Source organism: Rhinopithecus roxellana, chromosome 10, assembly GCF_007565055.1.
Source record: "Rhinopithecus roxellana isolate Shanxi Qingling chromosome 10, ASM756505v1, whole genome shotgun sequence".
In the NCBI taxonomy this organism is placed as follows: domain Eukaryota; kingdom Metazoa; phylum Chordata; class Mammalia; order Primates; family Cercopithecidae; genus Rhinopithecus; species Rhinopithecus roxellana.
In genome coordinates this window covers 46449347-46467044 of record NC_044558.1, presented here as the reverse complement: position 1 = coordinate 46467044, position 17698 = coordinate 46449347, and the positions used below count along the sequence as shown (strand labels likewise).

General features: G+C 41.0%; 1 protein-coding gene across 2 annotated transcripts in view; it reads left to right on the top strand.

Annotated features, from left to right (window-relative positions):
- The first annotated feature begins 373 nt into the window (after positions 1 to 373).
- Positions 374 to 17698, top strand: part of XPOT (exportin for tRNA) — a 43818-nt gene continuing 26493 nt past the window's right edge. Inside the window, exons 1-9 of one of the 2 annotated variants that reach the window (XM_010386919.2) lie at positions 374 to 684; positions 5558 to 5691; positions 10390 to 10472; positions 12164 to 12220; positions 13517 to 13586; positions 14343 to 14561; positions 15508 to 15692; positions 15793 to 15961; positions 16673 to 16909. In XM_010386919.2, coding sequence (XP_010385221.1) covers positions 5632 to 5691; positions 10390 to 10472; positions 12164 to 12220; positions 13517 to 13586; positions 14343 to 14561; positions 15508 to 15692; positions 15793 to 15961; positions 16673 to 16909 — 1080 coding nt within the window. In that variant the 5' untranslated portion in view covers positions 374 to 684; positions 5558 to 5631. Of the gene's footprint in view, positions 685 to 3084; positions 3820 to 5557; positions 5692 to 10389; positions 10473 to 12163; positions 12221 to 13516; positions 13587 to 14342; positions 14562 to 15507; positions 15693 to 15792; positions 15962 to 16672; positions 16910 to 17698 lie in introns of those variants that run through there. The other variant, XM_010386920.2, reaches the window with a different exon arrangement.

Below are 17698 nucleotides of genomic sequence, written 5' to 3'. Positions count from 1 at the left end.
CATCTTGATTCGTGAATCCGTACTCTTAATTACTAGAAGCCTGTGTGGAACGCACGGGGCGAACCTGACGCTTGAGCTCTGACACCAGACAGGCACAGCCGGGAATTCAAGAGCTGGGTAGGGACTCCCGTGCCGGACGCCTCATCCCGGCATGCACCTCAAGCCCCGGCGACCACGCCTTCCGGCGAGCGCCAGGGAGCGCGTGTGCACCCCGCCGCCCGGAAGCGCCGCCCGCTCGCTGCATGCTGGGAGTTGTAGGCCTCCAGCCCCAGCCCGCGGGCTGCCGCCCGCACTCTCCATGAGACTGCTGGCGCCGGCGCCCGCCCGCGCGGCACCGACGCGGGGAGCGCGCTTCGCGCTGACTCAGCGGCGGCGGCGGCGGCGGCGTTAGCCGGCCCTCGCGCTCTTTCCCTTCCTGGGGCGCCGACCCCGCCCGCTTGCTTGCTTGCTTGCCTGCCTGCCTGCCCGGCGCCACGCAAGAGAAGGTGCCAGGGGACGCGGAGCGGCTAGAGGCGCGCGGTCCCTGCCAGCTGCGTCTCTGGCGTTGGCCCTGCGGCCGTGGCGGAGGACTACGGCGACAAGGACGAGGGCCGCTCTTCGAGCTCTCTGCGTGCCGCGCCGCTCCGCTCCGCTGGCTGACCATCTGGAGTGCAGACTGGGAGGCGGGATGGAGTGATAGGGAAGGTGACTCGGGGATCGGGGGCGGCGGGACCGGGCCGGATTTGGTCCGCGTGAGGCTTCGAGGAAGTTGGCCGGGGCGGACCGGCCCGGGGGAGTCCCGACGCCCGGGAGGGTGCAGGCTTGGGACCCTCCATGGCGGTGCACCTCCAGGCTGGGCGGACCGGGTGGGGGTGGGTACGATCCGGGGCCGCCGCCGAGGAGCGCGTCCCGAGTGCGTGGCCGCCCGTTGCCTGATGTTTCATCACCCGAATTGCCACGAGGCTTCCTTTAGGGGAGGGATCGGGGGAGGGATGGGAGCAAGGCTAGCCGAGGAGGGTCGGCATCGCCTGTAGTTCCCAAGCCCGTTAGTCATCGTTGTAGCCTTATCAACTGTGGACACCTCAAACTTGATTCTTTCCCCACTCCTGGACAAAAAGGAGGAAAAGTGTTATTTCTGTGCAGTAATTGGCCAGCACGGACGCTCCATTTCTTCTCAAATCTTCCTCATTATCCTGCAGGACTAGAGAAGCATGAGGTTTTCCTGTAACCAGAAAAACGAGTACTTTTTGAAAGTGCTAATTAGTTGTGGCGGGCGGGGGTTGGGGGAGAGTTAAGTTTCATTAAACCGACTTGTCAGCGTGGTGTTAAAAGGCTGGAAAGATTCAGTCGTAGTCTTTGAAACAGTCTTCAGTAGGTGTAGAGGAATTTTTCCAAATTGTTTGATTCTTAATGGCTGTCCAGGAAAAGTTAAGGCTTAATATTTTAAGTATGTTGCTCGCCTTCCCCCCAGAACCTTTGCACGATACATAATTGTTTACCGTATTGAAACACAGTTTTTGGTTTTTTTTTTTTTTTTTTTTTTTTTGAGACGGAGTCTCGTTCTGTCACCCAGGCTGCAGTGCAGTGATGCCATCTCGGCTTACTGCAACCTGTGCCTTCCAGGTTCAAGTGATTCTACTGCCTCAGCCTCCCGAGTAGCTCTGTTACAGGCGCGCGCTGCCACACCTGGCTACTTTTTGTATTTTTCGTGGAGACGGTGTTTCGCCGTGTTAGCCAGGATGGTCTCGATCTCCTGACCTCGTGATCCACCCGCCTCGGCTTCCCAAAAGTGCTGGGATTACAGGCGTGAACCGCCGTGCCCAGCCTTCCACTGCATATTGATCGTCCAAGTGCCTTCTCTGTGGGGGATTCTTTTTGTAGTGACAACTGTAACTAGTTTGTTTCCTTGGGTTTATTGGCTGTTTTCCTTGGGGCCACTTGATTTTTCTCCGATAGCTTCAGAGTGACTTGACCAAGCTTAAGCTTTTTTTTTTTTTTTTTGACACGGTATCTCACTCTGTCGCCCAGGCTGGAGTGCAGTGGTATGATCTCCGCTCACTGCAACTCCGCCTACCAGGTTAAAGCGATTCTTCTGCCTCAGCCTCCCGAATAGCTGGGCTTACAGTCATGTGCCACCACACCCGGCTAATTTTTGAATTTTTAGTAGAGCCAGGGTTTCTCCATGCTGGTCAGGTTGGTCCAACTCCGTACACCTCAGGTGATCCCTCCCCCGCTTGGCCTTCCTAAGTGCTGGGATTACAGGTATGAGCCACCCTGCCCGGCCAGCATTTTTTTTTAAAAGCCATAGCAAATTCAAGGAAGCTTTTATTGGACTTCTCAATCTGGGATTCTTAGAAACTCCGAAATTGTTTTTTCCCTCTGTGTGCATTTTTCAGGGGAATGGACATCAGATTTTCTTAACATTTAGGGGGAGCAAAGGGAACCAGTGCCTTTCTTTGTGTTTTTCTATCTTTTAAAAATGCTGATCTACTAGTATAAGAACGCCCCAAGTAGTTTCCATCCCCCATGTTCCTGCCTCTGATTATAAACAACCTATTGAGGGCTCACTATGTGCCAGCCATGCTCTGCATACCTTATCTCTTTGAAGCCTTTACAACTTTATGAGGCAGATGGTCTTTTTCCCATGTCATAGAAAGGGTTCTCTTAGGTTTTGTAAGTTTTCCAAGTGGCCCCAATTAAAAAAATGACAAGATGGGGATATAAACCCAGGTCTTTGAAATCCAAAACCTATGCTCTACTACGTCCTAGGGACATAGTGATGGATAGTGAAGACAGTCCTTGCCCTTTAAGATTATGAGAGATGGCTGAGTAGCTCACACCTGTAATCCCAGCACTTTGGGAGGCCGAGGCAGGCAGTCACCTGAGGTTAGGGGTTCGAGAGCAGCCTGGGCAACATGGCGAAACCCCATCTCTACTAAAAACTACAAAAATTAGTGAGGTGTGGTGGCTCACCCCTGTAATCCCAGCTATTCGGGAGGCTGAGGCAGAAGAATCACTTGAACCTGGGAGCCAGAGGCTGCAGTGAGCCGAGATTGTGCCACTACACTCCACCCTGGGTGACAGAGTGAGACTGTCTCAAAAAAAAAAAAAAAAAAAAAAAAAGATTAGTGAGAGAAAACTAGTAAGCTGGCAGTGACAACATAGCAGTGCTTAGGATGGGGCATGTAATCCAATTTGGGAGAGTTGGACAATAGGGGTCAAATAAGTGTTCTTGAAAGAGATGGCTTCTATGTTGAATTTCAAAGAACAGCAGGGGTTAACCTACTAACAAGAAGAAAGAGCAGTGTGCAAAGATGAAAGGTAGAATACCATTGGAGAACTGCCATGTGGTTCACTAGCACTGGCCTTGCTGACCTGTGATGCAGAATAGTGAGGAGTCATTTAGAAGTGTTTGGATCATAATCTGAAGGCAGCAGGGAGTTACACTGCCTTGAAGTCTGCAAGTATGATATGAACCATAAGAGAAAGGGCTGAGCTGTCTTCAAAGCTCTCAGTCCATATCCTGAGTTATTTGATTCAGGCAGGCTCAGAGGAAAACAGAAAAGCATGTTGTAGGTATCCTGTAACCTGGATCTGAGCCTGGCTTTGCTATTCCCTTAAAAGGCTTTTCTCCCCTACCCCCAACCCAATTAGTCTTTTGGCGTCTTTGGTTATGATAATTGAAACGAAAAACCCCACAGCCTTTTTTTGTTTTCTTTGAGATAGTCTCTCTGTCGCCCAGGCTGGAGTGCAGTGGCATGATCTCAGCTCACTGCAACCTCCACCTCCTGGGTTCAAGCCATTCTCCTGCCTCAACCTCCCAAGTAACTGGGATTACAGGTATGTGCCACCATGCTCCGCTAATTTTTTTGTATTTTTAGTAGAGAGGGGATTTTACTATGTTGGCCAGGCTGGTCTTGAACTCCTGACCTCAAGTGATCCACCTGCCTCGGCCTCCCAAAGTGCTGGGATTACAGGCATGAGCCACCATGCCTGGCCCCCCACAGCCTTTAATGGAAGTAGTAAGACTCGGTCTCCCTACCTTATAGGTCTTGAGAAAATAAATAATATTTTCACATCATTTAGAGTTTGTTCCATGTTTGCTCAAATGAATATACATTCTATCAAAAACTAGGATGCCTTTTGCGGCTTATTATTTGAGAATGTTAGAATCTATATTGTGAAGAAGTAGATTACTTCTCAGAGATTAAAAAAAAAATCTTGGCCGGGCGCAGTGGCTCAAGCCTGTAATCCCAGCACTTTGGGAGGCCGAGACGGGCGGATCATGAGGTCAGGAGATCGAGACCATCCTGGCTAACACTGTGAAACCCCGTCTCTACTAAAAAATACAAAAAAAAAAACTAGCCGGGCGAGGTGGCGGCCGCCTGTAGTCCCAGCTACTCGGGAGGCTGAGGCAGGAGAATGGCGTGAACCCGGGAGGCGGAGCTTGCAGTGAGCTGAGATCCGGCCACTGCACTCCAGCCCCGGCGACAGAGTGAGACTCCGTCTCAAAAAAAAAAAAAAAAAAAAAATCTTAAATAAGAGTAGTCAGTGTTAAGTCATTTGTGGACTTTTTTTTTTTTTTTTTTTGAGATGGAATCTCAGTCTTAACTCTCCAGGCTGGAGTGCAGTGGAGCAGGGTTGGCTCACTACAACCTCTGCCTCCTGGGTTCAAGCAATTCTTGTGCCTCAGACACTCGAGGAGCTGGAATTACAGGTGTGTGCCACCATGCCTGGCTGATTTTTGTCTTTTTAGTAGAGACAGGGTTTCACCGTGTTGGTCAGGCTAGCTTGAACTCCTGACCTTAAGTGATCTGCCCACCTCGGCCTCCCAAAGTTTGGGATTACAGGTGTGAGCCACTGTGCGTGGCTGGTTTGTGGGTTTTTGTATCTACTATTGAAAATTTTTTTTTGAAATTTCTAGAATTGGCTGGCAAAAGCAGAGATCTGTAAAATGCAAAACTAAGTCCATTGCTCAAAAGCTGAATGACTGGTTTTTCATTATCCTGTTCCTTTTGTTAGACTTCTGTTGTAGTATTTAGTAAACTCTCCAAAGGATATTGAACTCTGAGGTCAGCCATTCTAATGTTTCAAAGAAGGTTTGTGATACTGGTATCTGTAAGTAGACAGATTATTATAATTACTGTAATAAAATAGGTTTTGTCATTTTTATACTTAACTGCACTTGCACAATTGCATTTTTAAGTACTAGAGATAAGTAAAACACTGCATAAATTAGGTGCATCTACTATTTAAAGTAGAAAATGATTACTTTCTATACCTTATTAAGAAGATCCTGAAGACTAAGAAAGCTTGATGACCTTAATGGCATACTTTAAGATTTTTAGAAATTACACATTAATGGAGTAGTTAGCAGAGCCCATTTTTCTGAGAATTAGGCTCTAACTTTTAATTGTAATTTAGATAAGTTCCAAAAGAAGTTATTTAAACATTTAAGCTAAGAAGTTATTTAAACATTTAAGCTTCTTTGCATGATTTTATCCATTTACATTATTCGGGATAAGCATCTATTTGTTTATCAAGTAATGTTTTCTTTCAACTTTGTTTTTTGTGGCAGATGTTTATAAATTCTTCTGTGGGATCAGAGGGCACGCCTATTGTAACCAGAAAACTCCAAGTATAGCAGCAAGGATGGATGAACAGGCTCTATTAGGGCTAAATCCAAATGCTGATTCAGACTTTAGACAAAGGGTAAGTTACTCTGCTGAATCATTTTTTAAACCGTGTCACCACAGATTGGGATTAGGGGACTTGAATAAAAATGTACCTGGCAAAGGTCTACTTTGGGTAGAAATGAACAGAAACAAAAAAATTTGAGATATTTGAATATATTTTGAATATAGAAACAGTGAGTGTTGTGATTTATTTTCTGTTTACCTGGCCAAGCAAAAGTATTAAAATCAAATATGATTCAAGGCGGATCTTTATGCAACATCAGTCATTATTTCTAATTATTTAAAAGTTGTAATGCAAAGGATTCATTTGAGAGACTTTCCATAGAAGCAGACATGTGTATTTTATTTTCTCATTGCTTGGCTTGATCTATACAAGCTGTTTTAACACTTACCTTAATGATTTTTTTTTTTTTAATTTTTTTGTAGAGATAGGGTTTTACCATCTTGCCCAGGCTGAACTCCTGAGCTCAAGCGATCTGTCCACCTCAGCCTCCTAAAATTCTGGGATTATAGGCATGAGCCACCCTGCCCGGCCACATTAATGATATTTAACATTCTTGTTATTTGGTCTAGGCACACATAAATAAGCAGTTATGATAGGTTATGTCTTCAGTAAAATGATTACATGGCAAGAATCCATTATAAAGGGCTGGGATAGTTGGATAAATGTAAACAGTTTAATGTAGCCTACAACTGTAATCATGACTATAGCTGAATGATAGAAGAATATAAAGAGTAAGCCTATAATTAATTTTGTTAAAGACGTGGGCATTCTGAAGTATAAGGTAAGTGGAAAGGGAAGAAGCATTTTCTTTTTACTTTTCATAGCAAAGAATACTTTCTATAAATGAGCTAAATGAGGTTAACAATCTCACTAAATATAGCATTTTTTATTCTTACTTTAAGAAAAAAATCTTTTAAAGCAGTAAAAAAAAACCCCAACTAGTTTATAATATAGTACCATGTGCATGTCTCTGCTACTAAATAAGTAGCCCTTCAGATACAGGAAAATAATAGGAATTGAGATTTAAGTATCTGGCTAATTACAAGAAAACTATCAAATAAGTTAGGACATCAGAAGACATTTAAAATCCATGTCTTCTCTGTGTAAACAAATCTTTCTTGCCATAGGGTTTTATGCTACCTACTTTCAAACATAGTTGAAGCATCATAGATCTTTACCTTTAGTCTAGCTTGCTATTGCATGCTTGTAATTAAAAGCCTTTGACTGTATGTTTAGTTATTAAATGGCCTTTACTGTTATTTTTATGTGCCTCTTGAAATCTTTCATTTCTTAAGTTCCAGCATCCAGTTTTTTAAAATGTACCATGATTTCTTTTTCAGAAAATTAAAACCAATGCATTATTAGTGGTTTTAATACAGAAGTTCTGCTTTTTGTCAATAAAAATGGGTTCTGTCACAGACACGTTTTAAGCATTCAGGTCCAGGCATAATTCGGTATCCATTTAGCCAATCTGAATAACAATTTATTAGGATGAAAGGGAAGAAATCTTAAGGAAAGTGAATTTTGACAGCCCTTTTGTTGCAGTTCGGGAGTAGTGGAAACTTAATTCAGTTTGGTGGTGAGAAGAATGACTGTCTGCCAACCCCAGTTGCTCACTTGTCTATCTGTAATTCTCTGTTTTTCACATGGGCAATAAAAGTTGAACTGACTCTTGCACATAGAGTCAATAAACCATTAGAAAAAAGGTATGGGGTAGAACTAGGTGGTGAAAGCTTGGACTTGCTTGTCAGTGTCGTAGAATTTTGTTTTTTTAATTGTTAGTAATGCATAGATTCAGAATACAGAGGCTTTGTTTAAAAACTAAAAACTTCCAGGTTATCTCTCCTCTCCTTCCACTGCCCTTTTTTTTTTTGAGACAGAGTTTCGCTCTGTTGCCCAGCCTGGAGTGGAATGGCGCCATCTCAGCTCACAGCAACCTCCAACTCCCAGGTTCAAGAGATTCTCCTGCCTCAGCTGGGATTAGAGTAGCTAGGATTAGAAGCGCACACCACCACACCCGGCTGATTTCTGTATTTTTAGTAGAGACAGGGTTTCACCATGTTGGTCAGGCTGGTCTCAAACTCCTGAACTCGTGATCTCCCCACCTCAGCCTCCCAAAGTGCTGGGATTACAGGCGTGACCCACCATGCCCGGCCTCCCACTTTTTAAAAAATAAAACACTCGTCTTTGGCTTAAAACCTATTATTATTTAAAGAAAATGGTATGTCATGACATTGCTAGCAGCTGAAACCACCTCTCCCCTCTTTTGTAAGTGAAATATTAGGTGGTAGTGCAACATACATGATTAACTTCTACCTTGTCCCCTGGCCTCTGAGATATTCCTAAAGGAAACCCTGTGTTTCATGGACTGCTGTTAGAAACAACTAAGCTAGTAATATCTTTTATAGCTGCCTGTGCTCTTATAGTCTTAACTTCTAAAGAGAGACATTATTTACTCTGGGCTGTTTTCCAGTACCAACAACCAACTCTCTGATTCTGTGGACACCAACTGGTTGTCCTACAAATCAATTCAGCTCTGACACTAGCAGGATTAGCATCACATCCCACAAGTTATGGGCTCAGTCTTACAAACCGCCCCCACTTAAGACACCAGTCAAGTCCAGAACCTGTCATATTTCTAATGATGGAGTAGCCCACAGAACTTAGAAAAACAGTTGACTGACTTGTACTGATTTATTATGAAGGATACACCTCATGAGCAGCCACATGGAAGTGATGCATAGGGCAAAGTATAGGGGAAGGGGCACAGAGCTTTTGTGTCCTCTGTAGGAACACCAACCTCTCAGCATCTCGATGTGTTTGCCAACCTGGAAGTTCAGGAGTTTTTATAGAGTTGAATCTTCAGTCCCCTCTCCCCTTCCCAGGGATTGGTAGTTAGGGCTTAAATTTCCAACACTCTAATCAATTGATCTTTCTGGTAACCAGCCCTCTCCTCAGGCTGTCTAGGTTTCCCACACCAAGTTACCTCATTAACATAAGCTCTGTTGACCTCGAAGTCTCTAGTGATCCTTCCACCTTAGCCTCCCAAGTAGTTGGGACTGTAGGTGCACGTCACCACTCCTGGCTAATTTTTAAATTTTTTGTAGAGACAGGGTCCCACTATGTTGCCCAGGCTGGTCTTGAACTGCTGGCCTCAAGTGATCCTCCCACTTTGGCCTCCCAGAGTGTTGGGATTATAGGTGTGAACTGCTGTGCCTGGCACAAAGGGGCTCATTATAAATTACAAAAGACAGTCCTGTTGCTCGGGAAATCCCAAGAGTTTTAAGAGCTCTGAGCCAGCAACTGGCTGCAAAGCCCAAATGTATTTTTTTGTTATACCACATATTTAATATTATATTTGGTGATCTTCACCTAATGACCTTCATTTACCTGGTGTTCTGTCAGTGGGAGCAGCCATTAAGACCATGTATGAAAACCCATTCCCTCATTCGTACAGTTACATAGTATAGGAAACTATCACCTAAGTATAAGTACAGTGGCTTTGATCTGTAACCCAAAGAAAAAAATAACTTTACATCTTGATGACCCAGTGTGTGTGTATATATTTATATGTACATATACACATAAATAAGTAAAACAAGTTACAGAAAGTAATATTCTTGCTAGGGTACAGTATAGAATATCTAACATTCTCTATTTCATTTTTAAAAATTGTTCAGGACCCATAAACTGATTTCATAACTAGTGGGAGACACCACTGTTTTAAAAATATTTACCAATTGAAATTAGGTTTCTCTAAGGCTTATGTTTCTTTTACCTCATGTCAGGTTTTGTATCAGTACATAATTGGTGTCAAATCATGTAGCAGTGTTTCCAGTTGAGGTGCAATTTTCTTGTCTGTTGGAGATACTTTTCACAAGATGTTCACTACTATTTGTCCATTGCCATGTGTGAAACCTGCATCTGGTGCAACATGCTGATGGGAAGAGTGCCTGAAGTAACTCCATTTTCCCAACAGTTTGGTAGAGAGCATATGGACTTTGTGCTGCATCCATTCTAGAGTACTCTTACTCCTTGTTGGCACTGTTACTTGCAATTACAAGGCCCTGAATTCATAAACTTAGAGATAAGAAACTTCCTCAAGCTTTGACCTTTTCAGTTACTTAATATTTTTCAAAATTCGTATCATGCATTTGTACTCTAATTTTAATCTCTTTAGGAAACTTACATGGTATAATTAAAGACTTGAAATACTCTCCTTTTCTGTAACAGTAGATCAGATAAGGTACACAGTATGTTTTATCTTTTATAATCACCGCTTTAATAGCAGATGTGCTATTAAATAGGAAAAGTGCCCTTTATATGCCATTTTATAATTGCATATTATAATATGATCACACCCTTAACTCATCCTCTGCAATTTCTCAGTAGTATGGCAGTTGACAAAGCACTTGCTCTCATTCTTCATAATAACCCAGTGAAGTCTGCGGGGCATTTTTGTGTTGTTGCTGCTGTAAAAAAACAGGTTTGATTATCTAACTGATGGAATTTATATTTATTTAACCTATTTTTAGGAATGACCCCTAAGTTGCATATGTTTGGAAGCCTGTATTTAATGTTTTAGCTGTTTTTCTATTAAGTTTACTGACTTGTTACAAGTTTGCAACTCTCAGAATATTTTGTTTAGTATTAGCAGGGCATTGAGATTGTTTATTCTAAAATGCATTTTTTTGTTTTGCAATCTTACAGGCCCTGGCCTATTTTGAGCAGTTAAAGATTTCCCCAGATGCCTGGCAGGTGTGTGCAGAAGCTCTAGCCCAGAGGACATATAGGTAATTAAAACAAAATTTGCATGACAATTTAAATTTCTATGGGCATGACAGGACTGTTAAATTTACCTGTATTTGGAAAGTGTTTCATAAAAACATTTTATGACTTTTTTTTTTTTTTTTTTGCAAAGTCATTAACATATATCATTCCATGTAGAAATGAGAAAAGCAGTAAACCAACAGTTTGGCCATTTCAGAATTAACTTTTCAGTAAAACCATCCTTTGCCATATATTGTGTACCTGTCACCAGATCCCAGCTGGAATAAAGTGCAGAAAAAACTTCCTTATCTTATGATTGAGAGTGATAACTGCTTTTCTAAAACATTGGTAAAGAAAGTTATTGTAAATGACATATATCTTAATTTTATTATTATTATTTTTTTTCTTGAGATGGAGTCTCACTCTGTTGCCCAGGCTGGAGTGCAGTGGCACGATCTAGGCTCACTGCAAGCTCCGCCTCCTGGGTTCACGCCATTCTCCTGCCTCAGCCTCCTGAGTAGCTGGGACTACAGGTGCCCACTACTATGCCTGGCTAATTTTTTTGTAATTTTTTTTTTAGTAGAGATGGGGTTTCACCATGTTAGCCAGGATGGTCTCGATCTCCTGACCTCGTGATCTGCCCGTCTTGGCCTCCCAAAGTGCTGGGATTACAGGCGTGAGCCACCGCGCCTGGCCTATATCTTACTTTTTAATTTTAACTTAAGGTATATAATCATTCAGTGACCAAACTTTTGATATTGGACCACAGTCTTTATCTTTGTATACTGACTAGCATTTACTTTATTTGTAGGTTGGTCACACCTATAACCCATCCTCTACAATTTCAAGCATGGGTCTCTGTACAATGATTGACGATCCATAGATTTTTAAGATATTTGTCCCTGCCTCTCGAGTTTTCTGGTTATGTAGGCCATGTCAAATATATACAGATGTTTTCCTTCTGCAGTGTGGCTTTCTATGAAATCTTTCTAAAGCATTCAACTAACTTTTTACAGAAATAGGAACTCTTTTATACTCACTTCATTGGCAGATTGTTGGTCTCTAAAGGATCTTTGTCAGTGTTTATAGCTGGCTTACTGCAACTCTGTCACTCCCCTAGAAAGACAGTTGGAAGTGGGTAATTAGTGTGTTAACTTTTGCCCCCATCTTATAAGCAAGGGTACCATATTTGTAATTTAGTTTACTATATGAAACTTTGAAGCTGGACTGATAGTCCATGTGGCCCTGCTTGTTTTGGATTTGGCTACAGTAGAACTACTGGGGTTTAATTTTAAGCAGGACGTGGATGACCATCTCTACTTTCACTCAGACTCTGGCTGTTCTACCATTTGTCATTTTACACCTAACCTGTTACTGTAAAATGAAGGGGTTGTTCCAGGAATCTTAATATCTGGAATTTAGGGGGATGGTTTGCTGTTTACAAAGCAGTGTATTCAAGGTGCATCTTAATATTTTGGTAATTTTTTGCTTGTCAGAGATAACGGAAATTTTAAATATTGTATAATATTTAAAGTTCTCATAGCTTTTTAAGTAAATGGATTTTAACATCATAAAATGAGACCAGTAAGTATGAAACAAGCCAAAGGTCTAGTTTGAGAAACTTTTCTGCTGTGTTACTCATTACTATTTTGCCTTCGATTTCTTTCCCTCAGTTCATATTCTGCTTATCTCATTTTCTTTTTTTCCTTTTCAGTGATGATCATGTGAAGTTTTTCTGCTTTCAAGTACTGGAACATCAAGTTAAATACAAGTAAGGCTTTTCTCACTGTTTTGACTCTGAGATTTGCAGGGAGAGGTCATTTTTTTAATTTAATGTTTTTCTTCCTTAAGGAAACCATAATACAGGTTATAAATTGACAGTGTATATGTTATATCCAGGTCATAGATATGTTTTGATGTATCCCAGAGTGTTTCAAAAGTGCTGAGTTGGCCAGGCGCGGTGGCTGTCACCTGTAATCCCGGCACTTTGGGAGGCTGAGGCCGGTGGATCACTTGAGGTCAGGAGTTTGAGACTAACCAGCCTGGCCAACATGGTGAAATTCCATCTCTATGAAAAATACAAAAATTAGCCAGATGTGGTGGCATGCACCTGTAATCCCAGCTACTCAAGAGACTGAGGCACGAGAATTGCTTGAACCCGGGAGGTGGAGGTTGCCGTGAGCCAGGATCACACCACTGCACTCCAGACTGGGTGACAGCAAGCCTCCATCTCAAAAATTAAAAAAGTGCTGAGTTTGTTGGTTACATATAAAAATCCAAGGCTGGGCGCAGTGGCTCATGCCTATGATCTCAGCACTTTGGGAGGCCAAGGCAAGAGGATCGTTTGAACTTCAGGAGTTTGACACCAGCCTGGGCAACATAGTGAGACCTCATCTCTACAAAAAATTTTTTTAAAAAATTAGCCAGGCGTGGCTGCCTGCTTCTGTATTCCCAGCTACTGGGGAAGCTGAGGCCAAGAGGTTGGGGCTCCAGTGAGCCATGATAGTGCCACTGCACTTCAGCCTGGGCAACACAGCAACAGCTTGTCTCAAAAAAAAAAAAAAATGAAAATCCAGACATTTCACAGAAAAATGTAGATTTCCAGCTTTTCTGGAAAAGTCAGAATATCTGGTAACACCAGGCCTGTTTTTCTACACGACAGCTGTCTCTTAGAGTTAAGTGACTGCATGGGCACTTGTGTTCAGAATCTCTGACTTACTAATTAATCCAAATAACAAATCAGTACTGAGAGGATTCCTAGTTCAACCTGTTGGTTTATTCTGTAGATCACAGACCACAAAACATATTTTCTTTCGAAAAATTGTGTAGCTGTCATTCGTTTCAACATGAATAGAATCACAAATTAAAGATTGACATTGATATCCTACCTGCCACTCTCGTCCTTATCTGTAAAGCAGTGATGAGTGGCATTATCAGTTTATGTTAGGAAACTTTAGATAATTGAGAGCTATACAAATTTTCTCTTTTAAATATTTGAGGCTGTTATTTTTCACAACTATAGATACCAAATATAGCCATTATTCTTTTTCTTCTCTATTTTGAACAGATACTCAGAACTAACCACTGTTCAACAACAACTAATTAGGGAGACGCTCATATCATGGCTGCAAGCTCAGGTAAAATCGTAATTTCATTCAGTACCTCAAATTACTAGATATTTAAACTTGTTTTTCCAAGAGTTTAGAACTTTACCTCAAAGATTTTGATCAGTGTTCCTCCATTTGATTTTGTAGCTTTTTTAAAAGGTGCTGGTTTTAAAGATCATGGAAGTGGGAGTTTAGCAATAATTTAATATTATATCAATGACTGAAATGGTCATAGCTTCCATGACACATTGTGGAAACTTTGGTTTTAAAATGTAGTTGTTTTTAACTACTTGACAAACTCTGCTTTCTGTTGGCTCTTAAAGATGAGCCCTCCTGGACAGCCTCTCCACAAGAGCCCTTTATAAAGGGCCAGTTGAGTTCTTTTCAGTTAATTTTAGCTAATCTTAACATGTAAAGCAGTTGTGTAGCTAGAGTTTTTATTTTCCTTAAAGAGCAAGTAGATAGAAGAAAAACAATTTTTTTTCTTAGAAGAAATGATAGGAACTATTAAAACTCTGCACATGAAACTTTTCTGTCAAAGTGTAAGAATGAGGAATAACCATTACAGCCTTTAATGGTTCATTTAATTGTTCTTCATCTGTCCAATCACTTAAATACTTTTGATTATTTTGATAATCATAATTATCGAAATAATTTTGAAGAATATTTGTTGCATAGTTTATCTGGGCCATGTTGACATTTGATGAAGCTTTGCCTTTTAATAAGACAACATGTTTCTGGGTCTTTTCAATTTACATTTAATTTTATGGACTGTTTTTCTGTCAGATGCTGAATCCCCAACCAGAGAAGACCTTTATACGAAATAAAGCCGCCCAAGTCTTCGCCTTGCTTTTTGTTACAGAGTATCTCACTAAGTGGCCCAAGTTTTTTTTTGACATTCTCTCAGTAGTGGACCTAAATCCAAGGGGAGTAGATCTGTACCTGCGAATCCTCATGGCTATTGATTCAGAGTTGGTGGATCGTGATGTGGTGCATACATCAGAGGCAAGTAACCATGGATTTTTTATATTTAATGTTAAGTTTTGTAGGAGATAATGGGCACATACTAAAAGGAGCAGAAAGGTTTCTTGAGGTAAACTTTCTTAAGTTATATAATTATAAATTTACCTAATGTTTTGGATTGTATTTTATGAAGGAACTCAAACTTGGTTATTTTTTTTCCAGAGGTATATTGAAATTAAAGTATTATGTTAATTTTTTTTTTGAGACGGAGTCTTTCTCTGTTGCCCAGGCTGGAGTGCAGTGGTGCAGTCTTGGCTAACTGCAACCTCCGCCTCCCGGGTTCAAGCGATTCTCCCACCTCAGCCTCCCAAGTAGCTGGGATTATAGGCACATGCCACCACACCTGGCTAATTTTTGTATTTTTTGTAGAGCTGGGGTGTCGCCAGGCTGGGCTCAAACTCCTAACCTCAGGTGATCCGCCCGCCTTGCCCTCCCAAAGTGCTGGGATTACAGGCATGAGCCACTGCGCCCAGCCTGAATTTTTTTTAACTAGGCAAATACCATAGCGACATACACAAGTTGATTTTCTTTTATGAATCTGTTGAGAAAGGTAGTCTCTATTTAATACTGCTGTATAGTCCCTGAGCAAGGAAGAAGCATTGCTTAGGAGTTGTCAATGTTGCTGCTTCTGTATTCTTCATCACATAGTATAAGTACTTTGTTACTGTATTGAGAAATACCTTAAAATATGCTTAAGATTTCTAAGCAATGCTTATTTATAGTTTGTATTTACTAAGAAATTGACACTGAGGAGTAGAACAGAAAGAGGAAATACAAAGAATCACAGGATATGAGCTTAGAGCTGGTAAATAGGAAATACTGGTAGGGAATGTGTTAACAAGCCTGAAAGTTTACTCTGTGCAAGTATATTCAGCTATCAAACATTATTTTGTAAGGTAATGTGTGCATTTGGCGTTTTGTATTTTAGGAGGCTCGTAGGAATACTCTCATAAAAGATACCATGAGGGAACAGTGCATTCCAAATCTGGTGGAATCATGGTACCAAATATTACAAAATTATCAGTATACTAATTCTGAAGTGACATGTCAGTGCCTTGAAGTAGTTGGGGCTTATGTCTCTTGGATAGACTTATCCCTTATAGCCAATGATAGGTAAGTATGCCTATTATTTTTATAGCATAAACTTGTAAAATACAGTATCTAAAACTCATGACTTTGGAAATGTTACAACAATTTTATTTTCCCATTCCAGGTTTATAAATATGCTGCTAGGTCATATGTCAATAGAAGTTCTACGGGAAGAAGCATGTGACTGTTTATTTGAAGTTGTAAATAAAGGAATGGACCCTGTTGATAAAATGAAACTAGTAGAATCTTTGTGTCAAGTATTACAGTCTGCTGGGTTTTTCAGCATTGACCAGGTTGGTAAATTTATATAAAAACTTGTATGTAAAGTTGTTAGAACAAACTGGGATAGGTACTAAGTTAAATATAATGTTAGCTTTTTTTTTCTTCTAAATGTTATAAACTCTCCTTGAGATTATAATATAAACCACTGCATCTAGCCAAAATGTTGTCAGTAGCATTCTCCTTAGAAAATAGGTTATACCAGTTCTTAAACTTGAAAGCCTGCAATTGCACATTTCGCACAAACTCAGGAGATACTGACACAACTCGTTCATAGTGGAATTGAGATTTTTTGTTTTGTTTTGTTGTTTGAGATGGAGTCTCGCTCTGTTGCCCAGGCTGGAGTGCAGTGGCAGTCTTGGCTCACTGCAACCTCCACCTGCCGGGTTCAAGTAATTCTCCTGTCTCACCCTCCCGAGTAGCTGGGATTACAGGCACACGCCACTACACCCGGCCAATTTTTTACTTTTTTGGTAGAGACGGGGTTTCACCATGTTGGCCAGGCTTGTCTTGAACTCTTGACCTCAGGTGATCCACCCACCTTGGCCTTCCAGAGTGCTGGGATTACAGGCATAAGCCACCATGCCCAGCCTGGAATTGTTAAATATATAATGTCACTTTAAAATTGAATCCTGTAATTAGCACTTGATTCATACTAAAGTTCAGTTTTTCCTCTTAGCTTGGGCACGCAGTTTTAAACAGAAATGTGTCTTGATTGCTTATAGGAAGAAGATGTTGACTTCCTGGCCAGATTTTCTAAGCTGGTAAACGGAATGGGACAGTCATTAATAGTTAGTTGGAGTAAATTAATTAAGAATGGGGATATTAAGAATGCTCAAGAGGCACTACAAGCTATTGAAACAAAAGTGGCACTGATGTTGCAGCTACTAATTCATGAGGATGACGATATTTCTTCTAATATTATTGGATTTTGTTATGATTATCTTCATATTTTGAAACAGGTAAGTTTTTGTTTTATTCTTTTTGCTCAGTACATAATAATACAAAGGAGCCATGGAGAAGTGGAAAATATGGAAAAATTAAAAATGAGAAAATACCCATAATTCTACTACCTAAAAGATACTTACTGTTAAATACTAATGTATTTCCATCTTAAAAAAAAAAAGAATTGGCCAGGAAATAGTTTCAGGTTCTAAATTCAGTAGACTAACCAGCTTCAGAGGTAGTTATAGGTTTAGGTTATTTTTTATTTTGAACCTGTCTTTGTGAATACTGTTGAAATTTTCATAAGCATGGTCTGTTATTTTAATTTACATGTACATCATTCATTTCTCATGAACTATTTATTTATTTATTTATTTATTTTTGAGACAGAGTTTTGCTGTTGTTGCCCAGGCTGGAGTGCAATGGCGCGATCTCAGCTCACCACAACCTCCACCTCCCAGGTTCAAGCGATTTTCCTGCCTCAACCTCCCGAGTACCTGGGATTACAGGCGTGCACCACCACGCCTAGCTAATTTTGTACTTTTGGTAGAGACAGGGTTTCTCCATGTTGGTCAGGCTGGTCTCAAACTCCCTACCTCAGGTGATCCACCTACCTCAGCCTCCCAAAGTGCTGTGATTACAGGTGTGAACCACCAAGCCCAGCAACAATTTTTTATGATTAAAGTGTCCCCCACTTCCAGAAAGAACTTGTAGGTGGTGTTAGTCTCCATATTATAGCATTTAGCAATTAAAAGAATTAGTGACTTATCAACATGACATTGGATGTTCCATTCCAGAAATAGAAA